This window comes from Lepidothrix coronata, unplaced genomic scaffold (assembly GCF_001604755.1).
Source record: "Lepidothrix coronata isolate B3197 unplaced genomic scaffold, Lepidothrix_coronata-1.0 Scaffold179, whole genome shotgun sequence".
NCBI lineage: Eukaryota > Metazoa > Chordata > Aves > Passeriformes > Pipridae > Lepidothrix > Lepidothrix coronata.
In genome coordinates, this window is record NW_016690359.1 from 1,964,228 (window position 1) to 1,977,378 (window position 13,151).

The window sequence follows — 13,151 nt, forward strand, 5'->3', positions numbered from 1 at the left end:
ATCTGACTGTGACAGGTAACAACCACGGTCCCAAAGGGGTGATAAACAGTTTGGGTGGCCCCAATTTCTTCTTGTCACAGTGTTTCCTTGGAAGCCACAGCAAAAGCGAAGTGTTCAGGAGTTCACGAGTGAATCCACAGCCATGTTCTCCCAGGGGAGCAACAGTGACAGAAACCACAAGATCTCCTTCCCAACAGCTGCTCCTGCCTTGTCAGTGGAGCCTGCAGCTCTCTGGCTCCTTTGGAAACCTTCAGCTCTTGGTGGTGGTGGGTGGCAAATTTTTGCAGCAGAGAATGATGGGCTCAAAGCAGAACTGAGCCAGGTATTCACCATAAATGCAGTTTCCAACTCTGCACAAGCCCCCTTCGTGGTTACAGTCCTCTGGTCCATGAGAATCTCCTGTACATAGAAGCAGCAAGTAAAATCAGTGGGTAAAACTCATGGGGCTCCCTCTGGCACTTTGTGCCCAGCCAGCCAAGCCAGCACATGGAGCCTGGGTATCCCCATCCCACAGGACAGCTTCAGACATCCATGTTAAAAATCTGAAGTTGCAGAACCAAACTCCCTCAAGGAACATTTTATCATGAATTTTTTTTTTTTCAGGACGCTGGCAAAGACTGTGCATGGGAGGTCGGGGTGGTCGTCCTCGCCCTGCCAAGGAGGCAACTGCAGCCTGAGGAAAGGTAGGAATATTCTCCCAGAGCACAGAGCATCTCCTCTAGGGCTTCTCCTGCAAAGGCAGTGGGCTGCCCCGTTTTCACAGCTTCTTTCTTAGGGGGGCTGGAATTAGATGACCTTTAAGGTCTCTTCCAACACCAATAATTCTGTGATTCTATGAATCCCTGCTCATTTTTGCGTTACCCCAAGAGATTAAATCATGCATTTTGCCACCCAGAAACCTGAAGACACCTTTCCTCTGTACCTATAATATTATACAGTGAGGAAAGACTATTCCTGTTCCAGATCCCTCTGTTTACCACCCTTGGCCTTCCTGGTCTTACCGTGCCGGGTCAGAGAGATGAAGATGAAAATGAACATAAGAATCCTCATTACTTTGGCTCTGCTGGAAGACTGCAGGGCTGAGTGTGAGATTGTGCAGAAGCCTCTGTGTGCTCCTGGCATGCTGGATAGCATCCGTGGAGAGGGAAAGAACAGGCAGGAGTTAATTATATTCCAGTCTCAGAAGTAACATTTGCTGCTGAGCAACCCTTTGTGTCGTTCTGACCCAGTGCTGTGGCTCCAAACAATGTTGACTTGCTTCACATTCACTGGTTATTGGCTTCCCTGATTCCCCTCTCCCTGGAAGCTGGCATTTTGGACTGGTAGGTTGCCAGCTGGGAAAAGAGGCTCAGAGGGATCCTCTGCCCTTCACCTGCAGCCAGTAAAGTCCTGGGAAGTGATGAGTGGGAGGGAGGCAACCTGCAAGGGAAGACTCCTGAGGAGCTGCAAAGAGAACGGTGCAGGCTGGGAGTGATTTGTTTTTCATCTGAGCTCGTGTGAATATTTTGTCCAGCTGAAACCTGGGTGTGATTTTTTTTCCAGCTTTGGCTTCCGAGGAATTTGGGAGGCTTCATTCCTGAGTGTGATGGTGGAGGAGGTGGCTCAGCAATGCACCCTGCGGTGGTAAATCTGTGATAGATGTGCAGCTCTTGCTGTGAAATGTGATATTCCTGCTGCCCCACCTGGCCCTGCTGTTTGCTGTCCCTTCAGCTGTGGTAATGTCACTGCTGTGTGAACACATCCTAAACTGGATGGCTGAAAGAGCAAGGTTAAGATTTCCCTTCTCTCTATAAAAAACCAAATTAAACAACATAGCTGGAATCATAGAATCATTTAAATTGGAAAAGACCTCTAGGATAATCAAGACCAATCATTCCCCAGCACTGCCAAGCCCACCACTAAACTATGTCCCCAGGTGCCCACTTACACATCTTTTAAATCCCTCCAGGGATGGTGACTCCACCACTGCTCTGGACAGCCCATTCCAACGCTTAACCACCCCTTCCACGAAGAAATTCCTCTTAATGTCCAACCTGAACCTCTCCTGGCACAGCCTGAGGCCATTTCCTCTTGTTCCTGGCTGCCTGGGAGAAGAGACCAACCCCCACCTGGCTACAGTCTCCTGTCAGGTAGTCTTAGAGAGCAATAAGGTCTCTCCTGAGCCTCCTTTTCTCCAGGCCAAACAGCCCCAGCTCCCTCAGCCACTCCCTGGAAGTGTTCAGTGTTCAAGAAACATCTGGACGTGGCACTCAGTGCTCTGGTCTGGTTGACAAGGTGGAGATTCGTCAAAGGTTGAACTCAATGATCCTGGAGGTGTTTTCCAGCCTAAATGGTTCTGTGACTCCCTGACTAATTGTCCCCAATCCTGTAAAACATCCAAGCATAACATCGACCTGGTAAGTAAGATTAGGCTGGTAAATAGGCTTAGTGGATGTGGTTTCCAAGGATGCAGCAGCAAAGCTGTGTGGATTTCTGTGTGTGGGTGTAATGGAGAGACATTCTGCCTGTTTTCCTAGGTACACAACTGTTATACCTGTTTATTTAGCATTTATTGCCTTTATTATATAAAGAAACATATCACCTCTAGTTAATTACACATTTTGCATGTTGAGAACACCAGGCATGTCTAAAACACTAGGAAAAAAACTCAGTTGTTTTCTTGGCCATGCATTTCTGTGGTTTTCTGCAATTCCACGGGATCTTTGTCATACTTCTGTGCAGCACTTCCATCCCTTGCGAGGGCAGAGTCCCACTTGTTCTTGCAGACATCTGATTTCTGGGGGTACACAATGACCCCCCTCCTCTTGACAAATGTGGAAGTTTGATGTCGTGTCTGCAATTTAGAGGACATAAGTCAGAGCAAAAAATATGACACCATCATCTGAACCAACTCATACATCAGAAATTGTTGGGAAGTGGTGATTACTATGTCTCCAAAAGCAAAGGCACAAAGATGGACTTTGGGGCTTATCAGAGCACTTCTACAAAAGAGGGAATTTAAGACCTGCTTGGAAAAGAATTAACTGAAGGAGGGATATTGTAAAGGTGTGAAGAAAATGCAGAATGTTTACATTTCAAGTAGGTGGCACTGAATAAAATTGTGAGGGACGAGGCTTTAAAACAAACAGAAGGAATTCCTAATGTAGGGTGGGAGGGGAAATCTAGTAAGGACTTTTAAACACAAAAATTCCTAAATATAAAAATCCTGAGCTGGAAATTCCTGAAATGAGTGTTAAGGCCCTTCCAACCCAAACCATTCCATGGTGCTATGATTTGGAGGCAAAGAGGACAAGTTTTGCTGACTTTAGTCCTCTCCTGCCTGGGCAGGGTCCCCACACACACACCTATGCAGCAGGTTTTCCGACGCCGGTAGCAAGTTCCAAACGCAGCAAAAGGCTTCGGGCAGGATTTCAAATGGAAGCAGTAGCCATGGTATTCCAAACAATGCTGGGTGTCCTTGGGCAAGCCGAGACCTACAGGAGGAATGGGATTCCCAGTTGTGCTGCAGGATCAGTCCATTCTCATGGGTCTTCCTCCTGCGGAAACCCCGCAGCTCCCATTTAGGGGTCTGATACAAATACCCCCAAAACTCGGGTCAGCTTTTCCAAAAGTCCTGAGAAACTCATGGCACCTCACAGGACTGCAAGGAGAGCTTTTGTACAACTATAGTGAAAAGCAGATGTTGATGGCAAGTTTCTGAACCAAATATTCATCCTGTAGTAGGGAGTGACAGCCCAGCCTTTGGGTGCTTCTAAGTTCTGGGCCTGCAATGCTGCAGGCTGGTCATGCAAGGGACAGCATGGTGAAAACCTGCCCTGGGAGGTAACTGTGACTTTAAAAAGCCCCAAAAAGTGATATATGGCCCAATTAACGGGGACAAGCAGTTTGCCTGGTTCCTTCCTTCTCCAAAAGCCTGACTCCAGAACGAGGAGTTTCATTGAGCTTGATGAACATGTAGAAGAAATATGAAGAACAGAATCAGAAAATTAGTGCAGCTGAGGGGCAGAGGAAGGGGAAGCAGAATATTCAGAGAGCTTAAGTCAGCTCTGCTGGTGTGGCTCAACTTGAGTAATAAAAGGGAACATCTCTGCTCTCTTCTGTCCTACACAAGGGAGAAAATTTCTAACCCTGAGTTAGAAGAGGCAGATGATTTCCATGGTATCATGTTCCAATAGTGACACAAAAAGACATCAAAGAGTCATAAGAAGCCAACATCTGGTGAGGAGGTTCTAGTTTGACACCTGGTCACCACAGGTTCATTTTTCACTTCTACTTCTAGAGTGAGAAATAGGGAACTGCTCTAACAAAAGGAGCTGAAGAGCATGTTCTGCACCACCACACAAGCGAGTTGTGCCTCCTACACAGGCAGAAACCAACGTGGGTCTTGCCCCTTACCTGGAACAGCCTGGAGGAGGAACAGGAGAAGAGCCATGAGGCAGGAGAAGAGCTTCATGGTAGAAGGTCTCAGCTGCAGCGTGGAGACAGGGCCACAACACCAGAACCTTTGAGCAGGGGAGGAGGGAGAACTGTGGCATTTATAGGGCTGTGGGAGCAGGGCTGGCTGTCTGGGGGACCTTGGCAGGGGTGAGTGTGGAAGGCAGTGAGTTCAGTCTGACCTCTGCACACGGCTAAGCCTGAACAATGGCACAGGGTCATGAAAGCAAGTGGAGAAATGACTACACCTCCCTGCCTGACCACTGGGAGGGCTGGTTCTCAACGCTGACCCACCTGAGAGTGTCGTTACTTGTTGACTTCAAAGATCAAGGTGTTGGTAATGGACAACCCGGAGGAAATTAGCAATCATTTGCAGGGAGAGAAGGCAGCTGGAATATCAGAGGATCACCATAGAATGGTTTGGGTTGGAAGGAACCTTAAAGATCATCTCATTCCAACCCTCTGCCATGGGCAGGGATACCTTCCACTATCCCAGGTTGCTCCAAGTCTTGTCCAACCTGGCCTTGGACACTTCCAGGGTTGGGGCAGCCACAGTTTCTCTGGGCAACCTGTGCCAGGGCCTCACCTCCCTTATAGCCAAGAATTTCTCTTTAATATCCCATCTAACCCTGCCCTCTGGCAGTGGGAAGCCATTCTCCCTTGTCCTGTCTCTCCAGGCCCTTGTCCCAAGTCCCTCTCCAGCTCTCCTGGAGCCCCTTTAGGCACTGGAAGGGGCTCTCAGGTCTCCCTGGAGCCTTCTCTCCTTCAGGCTGAACATCTTCAGCTCTCTCATCCTGTTTCCATAGCCCAGGTGCTCCAGTCTCTCCTCACTCCATGCTATTATAAAAAGTCCCTCTCCAGGTTTCTATAGGCCCCTTCAGGTACTGGAAGGTGCTGCACTGGCTGTGGTCAGTGCTACACTCAGATAGATGTAGACATCTAATATGGATGTGGCTGCACTGGAATGAGATGTTCAATTACTGATTCTAGGACACAAATCACTTGTTTAGTTGTAGTGGGACCTTAGGACCCAACACATGTGAAGAAACCTTTGCTGTAGATACTTGTACTTAGCTGGCCAAGCCCAGAGCTCACAGGGTTTCAGTTTGAATGGATTGTTGCTTTATGGAAAACACGTGTCAGTCAGAATGCACCAACCTGCACTTCTGCAAAAATGCTCACTTGGTTTCATAATGTATTTAAATAAAAGCATGTGGAAATTGCCAGAAAGTCTCCCCAAGGCTGAGTATGTCAGCTCTCACATTTCATATCCTCAAATCTGAGCTTCGAGCTCAAAGCTCTGAGCAACTTGGTCTAGTGAAAGGTGTCCCTGCCCATGGCAGGGGGTTGGAACTGGATGATCTTTAAGGACCCTTCCAACCCAAACCATTCCGTGATTCTATGAACAATCCTGCCATGCTTCAGGAACAAGATGTTACAGGAATCTAGAATTAACAGCTTGGTTTGCGCTTGGGCTGCCAGGACTTCACTCCCATGGAACATACTGTATTCTTATTAAAAATACCATTTTTCTACTAAGAAAAAGTAAGATGTTTCCATCTTAGTAGCAGTCAGCACTGTGGGTTCCTGCACCTACTGCCTGAAGCCACTGTTCAGCCCCCGAGTGCCCGTAAACAAGAAATGAGTATTTGACTCCTCTTTGTTTCAGGAAACGCTTTGTCACTTTTCTGGCTTTTCAAGGTTAATTTGACAAAGAAAAAACATTTTCTTTTTCTTCACAGCACCTTTCACAGAACGAAATACAATTATTTGATATGTTTATGGGTGAAATGGTCATTATCCTTCATTTCTTTCTCTTGGGAACCACTGTTACATCACAGGACGTACAGCAGGGTCATACTTTCTCAGTTGCCCAGAGAAGCTGTGGCTGCCCCATCCCTGGAAGTGTTCAAAGCCAGGTTGGATGGGCTTGGAGCAACCTGGGATAGCAGAAGGTGTCCCTGCCCATGGCAGTGTGTGGAACTGGATAGTCTTTAAGGTTTCTTCCAACACAAACCATTCTGTCATTCCATGACTCTATGATGCATGAGGTGAAGATTATGAGTTTGCAGACGTTATGAGCAGCACCTTTACAGGTGTACAAAGAGCAGAGTACAGGTGAGATTCATGACACAGTCTTCCTAAGGATCTGTCCACACATAGTTTGAATGGTGTTACCCAGAGTCATGTGGAGGTGGCAGCTGACAGCACAGGTTCTCCCTCAGAGCAGAAGAAACCAGCTCACTTACTCGAGCCTGTTTCTCTACTTGATATTTATTGATGTTGTTCTGACCCAGCAGCCCTGATAGCAACAATATAAACCTCCCCCTCAGCTGCTGTGCATTGTTCTCTGCCTCCCTGGTTTCTTTGTTAGCTTTCCATTTCAAATTTGCAGGTGCCATTGAGTCTCCTGAGCAGCAGAGTGGCAGGAGAGATGTCTATGTCCATTTTCAAGTACTCCAGAAAAAGGAGTGAAGCAAAGACCCTGTCAAGAAACCTTCAGCTGCCTCAGGTTCCCACTGAAGCCAGGGAGATCCTACCTGAGATATTCATCTCAGCTCTCAGACAGCATCTGGCATTGTACTTTGTCAGACTGGAGCAGAAGCCCAGCTTTCTAACTCATCAATTGTCTTTAAAAAATGGTCCTGTTCTGTTCAATGATGGACTGAAAATGCTGGGTTTTTTAAAAAAAAAAATCATGGGAAATGAAGGACAAATTCAAAACCTCAGCTGTGTTAATAATCTGGTGGAGGAGGAGTGCTTGTCCAGTAATCTTACATTCAAAATCCTTCCCTCTGATTTCCAGCCATTGCACATGGATGTCCTCACTATGAGGCTCTGAGTGTTTGTACAACCACACTCCCCTTCAAATTATAATCAGAAATTTTATTCTAGGTAAAAAAATCTTCAGATTTCAAGTGACATCTCATTCTGCCTTACCTGTACTTCATTTGCTCTTGTTTGTTCTCCTCCTTTCCCAGGTTATTCCAGAGAGGAGATATGGTTCTATATGGACCACAAAAGAAATGCTTACACAGAGGTGAAGTTTGTCCCTTTGCCTAATGATATCTTACAAGGAGCTGCTGAGGGAGCTGGAGGGGCTCAGCCTGGAAAAAAGGAGACTCAGGGGTGGACTTCTTGCAGGTAACAAGTGATAGGACAAGAGGACATGGCCTCGAGCTGTGCCAGAGAATGTTTAGATTGGATATTAGAAAAAAAATTTCTTCATGGAAAGCTCTGTCAAGCATTGGAACAGGCTGCCCAGGGCAGTGGTGGAGCCATCAGCCCTGGAGGGGTTTAAAAGCCTCATAAAGGTGGCACTTGGGGACATGGGTTAGTGGTGGCCTTGGCAGGGCTGGGGGAATGGTTGGACTCAAGGACCCCAGAGGTCTTTTCCATTCTCAGTGACTCCATGATTCTGTGACCTACAGCTGAGGGTGGAGAAAGTCAAAAACCCTCCAAGTAGTCAATGCTTTCTCGTGCTCAGTGTTGCAATAATCACAGAAAGGCCCGTTCTCAGTTCCTGTTCCCAGTTTACCAGTGGACAGGAATACTGGAGGTATTTTTTCCTGCATTTCCATGCAGGGTGTGAAAAGGCAAACAACTGCAGAATTCTGAGCCGGGTTTGAATCATTATTTTGCTCATTATTAGTATGAATCACCCATAACTGGAGATCTTCAGCTTTGAGGGGTGAATGTTTTACATTAAATACAAGGAAATTACAAGGGAGCTTCCCCTCACTCCACTTGAGATGTCTACACTTTGGAGCCACTCATGTGCCTAGTGTCCTTTCTATTCCATTCAACTCATCCAGTGCTTGCTTCTCTCCACTGTCTATGAAGGGAATGCAGAAGACTGGTTCAGGTGGAGGGATCTGTCAGCCTCCAAAAGATGTGGGAGGAAACCTATCCCAGCTATCTGATATAATGTAATCTTCTAGCTTTCCCTGAGAATCAGTGGAGATACAGGGACTTCCAGAGGAGACTTCCATCCCATTTGAGGGGTGTGTCTGAGGGACAGACAGTCATAGAGTCATAGAAACATGGAATGTTTGAGTTGGAAGGGACCTTAAAGATCATCTCGTTCCAACCCCCTGCTGTGGGTAGGGACACATTCCACCATCCCAGGCTGCTCCAAGTTTTGTCCAACCTGGCCTTGGACACTGCCAGGGACGGGGCAGCCACAGCTTCTCTGGGAAACCTGTGCCAGGGCCTCATCACCCTCAAAATAAAGAATTTCTTCCTATTATCTAATCTAAACCTTACCTCCTTCAGTTTAAGACCATTCTCCCTTGTCCTGTCCCTCCAGGCCTTTGTCCCAAGTCCCTCTCCAACTCTCTTGGAGCATCTTCAGGCACTGGAAGGGGCTCTAAGGTCTCCCCAAAGCCTTCTATTCTCCAGGCTGAACACCCCCAGCTCTCCCAGCCTGTCTCCAGAGCAGAGGGGCTCTGGCTCAGTGATGAATTTAGTGGCCTTCTCTGCATTTGTTCCAACAGCTCCATTTCTTTCTTGTGTTGGGGGCCCCAGAGCTGGAGACAGCACTGCAGGTGGGGGCTCAGCAGAGCAGAGTAGAGGGGGAAGAACAGAGTAGAAGGGCCTGATGGCTTTGGATAATGAGGACTAAAGGTAAATCCTTTAGTGATCTTTCTTTTGTGGAGGAAATCTTGTTAATCTGGTCTGGGACTCACATCCCTTTGAGGGGAAGGAAGGAAGGACTTCTCTTTCATTTTGAAATTTTCAGTCAATGGGACTGGGGTATCCCTGAATGAACCTGGGACACTAAAATTATGGGAAACATCTGCTTTCCCCAAGAACTTATCCAGATTTGCATTATGGCAATGTAAATCAGGAGGATTTGATTGCAGTTGAGGTGCTGTGCTCCTCAAACTAGCTGTAAACCTAACCTTATTTATAACATTTTAAAGAGTTGGAAAGGGACACTGGGGGGAATGGGGTGTTCTGCTGGGAAATCTGGAAATTTCAGTTTTCTGTCAAACTGATATCGAACAACACTATATTCTGCTTAAAAATACAAATGAACACAGCAAAGCCAAGTGTCCAAAAAAGGTCTTCTGCACCTCTTCAAAGCATTTTATGGCCCAACAGTCTAACACAGCAATACACTCTTGTGGGGAGACCCCTACTTTAAATGTCCACATCTTTGAGCTGACTTTCATCCTCAGGCAGGATTCAGTTGCCTGAACATTATAGCATAACAAATATCCTGCTGCATCCAAGGTATTACATGGAACAGAGTCTGTGGGATACTCAATATTTCTGAAGGGACAAATAGAGACCAGGCAGCACATCCTGTGACACAACACTAGATACCTGAATTTAGGCAGCTGAATCTCAGCTATTGTGTCATGCAGTTGGAAATTAAGCAAGTACCAGAGTGGAATGGATGAGGAGAGGTGCCACTGGGGGTGGTCAGCAGGGAAAACTGGGGGGGGGGAAGTCTAATAGTGACCATTGGGACTAATAGCCAAAAAAAAATATGGGCTCTGGGGAAAAAAATTTTGTATCTCTAGGAAGGAAACAAGGTGATTGTCGAGTCTGGCCTAGGAATGGAGGGTCCTTCACTAAGCAAAACGTATCTACAGCCTGACTTGCAGCTTGTGGAGCCCATGAGCTGGTTCCTGGCTCCCTCTTGTGGGAAGAGCTACTGGAGGAGGAAGGGACCTCGTTAGGCAGGATTTGCTCAGCTGGAAAGGTAAAAGCAAGAGGAGATGCCTCTTTGCTCCGTCTTCAGCACTGGTAATCTACAGAGTAAATGTGTGGCCATTATTAATATGTTTGGAGAGCAGGGGTGGGTTTTTGGTTTCAGACATCGAATTTTAGGCACTGGAGGGAGTCACATTCAGGGTAAGTGTATAATTATGAAGTTAACTTTTTTCTAACTTCATATAATTTTATAACATTTCTATAACTTTAAAAAACTCTGTAAGTGTAGTTATACTGGGACTTCTTCTCTGGCCAGGCTGTGGGCAGGATTAGGTTGAGTCAGGCAGGAATCTGCATGTTCTTTCTCCGTTGTACAGCTTTTCCCAGCCCCTGCCTATATTGTGCCCCCACCATGTCCCTCCCCAGCCACCCTGGTACCCAGCAGACTGTCTCCAGCTTGCTGGGGTGGGAGTGGAGCTGGAGAGGAGGGAGGGAGGTTTCACCTCCTCTCTGACACCCTTGTCCATGACAATCTTCCTTCCTGAGGCAAGGACTCCAGCTGGCCAGAGCTGGTGGTCAGCTTTGCCTGCACTGGTGGGGCATCTTTCCTTCCTTGCAGACAGTCCAGCTGCCATTTCCAGCTAACACAGGGTTGTGGCTGGGGCAGGACATCAGGAGCTGTAACTGGACCAAGCCCATGGATGTTTTGCTCTAAACACTGTCCACGACTATTTCTGAGTACATACTCAAAGCCCACCTCAGGCTGTCCTGTGGTCCCCCCAGGCCACCATTCTCCTTTGCAGCATCCCTGAGCCTGGTTCCTGCCTGCAACTGATCCTATAGATCCCCTCGTCCCACCCTGCATGCTCATCCTGCAGCCTGGACTGATCTCTGCAGCCAGATCTTGACCAACATCCCCTCAGGTTGCCCCTTCCCCTCCATAGCTACAACCCTGCTCCTGGGGTGTCTGACCCTCCTGGGGTGGTCCCCATGGAAAGGACATTCCCACCACCCAGCCTGGGGTCCTTGGATCCCTCAATCCCGACCTCGTGGCGCAAGGGCAGCGCGTCTGACTCCAGATCAGAAGGTTGTGTGTTCAAATCACACCGGGGTCACACCTGGGGCACCACCAACACCCCTCTGTTTTTCTGGGGGGCTTCTCTTTGGGAGGGGCACTAGGCAGCTCTAGTGGGACACCTCTGGCATGGGCTGTGTGCGGAACACGATGCCCAGAGCTTGCCTTTGAGCCAGGAGCTGTGACAGAGTGAAGAGTTGTGGTAGGTGTCTGCCACAATTTGTCTCATGAAGGAGGTGAAGTCTTCCTCAAGAAAATGCTGGGAGCATTTTTACTGCAAGCTCAGTCACTTCTGGAGGATCTGGACAGCAATACTTGCCTGGCAGGGTAACATGGAATGGTAGTCAGTCCAGGAGATTTCTTGAGGTGAGTCAAGAGTATTTAATCAGTGTAGGATTATGGAAAATGGGACAAGTTTCTGATGAACAACATGAGAAGGTTTTTTTTTCAAGAAGATTAAGAAAGACCAACTGAAGAGCTGTAGTTTGGGCAACTTCAGCTCAGGGCCAACATGAAGACTACAGAAGCAATACTACTGAAATCCAAGCCCAAATGAAAGGATGTGAAAATGACTGGAAAGAGTGACCATGGATTTACCAAGGGCAGAACACTCTTGACTAGAGTGATAGGTTTCAGTGAGGAGGTGATTTCCATGATGGTCAAGAGAATACCAAGGAATATAATTTAACTTGGCTTTGATTTGACCTCTGATGGGATCTCACAGACATGTCACTGCAGCAGGACACAGACACAGAGCAGCTGAGCTGAACCCAAAGGCAAAGTGAAGTGGCACGACCAGGGGACAAAGGTGTTGGGGTCAGTAGTTGGCAGCCCAGCTGATCTCCTGCCCTGCCTGATGCTGCACTGGGTGTTGGTTGGTGTCTGTGGTGGGCACAGAGGAGGTTCTACAGAAGGAAGGACATGGGCAGGCTGATGGGGACATGGGAATGACGAGGGGAAGGGGCCAGTGGCACAATGGACAACGCGCCTGACTACGGATCAGGAGATTGCAGGTTCGACTCCTGCCTGGCTCGACACTTTTAGCCCAGGGAACTTCCTCCTGCTCCCTCCATCAGGACCTTCCTTCTCCTGCCCATCATCCCTCCTCCCAGGCCTTCTGCAGGGCAAAGTGCTGGGCTGTCCTCTTGCCCTGCAGGAAGGAAAGAGTCCCTCCAGACCTCATGGCCTCCAAAAGGGGCAGAGCTGGGACCCACACCACAGCCAGGGGCACCACAGCAAGTCCCTCAGCAGAACACAGACGTCTCCTGAACTGCTGCCCTGCAGGCTGGGCAGACCCAGCACATCCAGACTGTCCTGGCACCTCATGTACTCTGGTCCTCAGCCCCCTTTGAGGTTCACATTGGTCTTGCTGCTGTTTGTCGGTGCCTTGAAAAGTTCTGCTCTGGAAGGAGTGCACTGCTTACAGCTTTGATGTCACAAAATTACGTTCCTGAGATGCTGATACCAGAGAGATGAAAAAAAGCCTGGAAGAGTAAGGAACTCAAGAAGACAGCCGTCCTTTGTCACCTCCACAACAGCCAGGCAGTTTCAGGGTGAGCCAGGCAGGAGTTGAACCAGCAGTGTCCTGATCAATAGTCAGGCATGCTCATAGTGCATTGTGCCACTGTCCCCAGCCTCTGGTCCCACCTGCTGAACCCATTGTGCCCCTTTTGGAGGCCATGAGGTCTGGCATGCTCATAGTGCATTGTGCCACTGTCCCCAGCCTCTGGTCCCACCTGCTGAACCCATTGTGCCCCTTTTGGAGGCCATGAGGTCTGGAGGGACTCTTTCCTTCCTTTAGGGCAAGAGGACAGTGCAGCACTTTGCCCTGCAGAGGGCCTGGGAGGAGGGATGATGGGCAGGAGAAGGAAGGTCCTGATGGAGGGAGCAGGAGGAAGTTCCCTGGGCTAAAAGTGTCGAGCCAGGCAGGAGTCGAACCTGCAATCTCCTGATCCGTAGTCAGGCGCGTTGTCCATTG

At 48.3% G+C, this 13,151-nt stretch overlaps 1 protein-coding gene and 2 non-coding genes across 7 annotated transcripts in view; 2 read left to right on the forward strand and 1 right to left on the reverse strand.

Moving 5' to 3' along the window:
• Positions 1–2,539: 2,539 nt before the first annotated feature.
• The window catches only part of LOC108504919 (gallinacin-11-like), a 20,149-nt gene continuing 9,537 nt past the window's right edge, over positions 2,540–13,151 (reverse strand). For 2 of the 5 annotated variants that reach the window (XM_017830450.1, XM_017830452.1), the window contains exons 2-5: positions 7,375–7,440; positions 4,396–4,502; positions 3,345–3,473; positions 2,540–2,833 (exon numbers count right to left, since the gene is read on the reverse strand). In XM_017830450.1, the coding sequence (XP_017685939.1) occupies positions 2,706–2,833; positions 3,345–3,473; positions 4,396–4,502; positions 7,375–7,385 (375 nt within the window). In that variant the 5' untranslated portion in view covers positions 7,386–7,440 and the 3' untranslated portion in view covers positions 2,540–2,705. Of the gene's footprint in view, positions 2,834–3,344; positions 3,474–4,395; positions 4,503–7,374; positions 7,441–8,158; positions 8,427–12,494; positions 12,503–13,151 lie in introns of those variants that run through there. The other 3 variants (XM_017830448.1, XM_017830449.1, XM_017830451.1) reach the window with 3 other exon arrangements.
• TRNAW-CCA lies at positions 11,142–11,213 on the forward strand. The gene has a single exon. It is a non-coding gene; the product is annotated as a tRNA-Trp (tRNA).
• On the forward strand, positions 12,135–12,207 carry TRNAR-ACG. Its single transcript has one exon. It is a non-coding gene; the product is annotated as a tRNA-Arg (tRNA).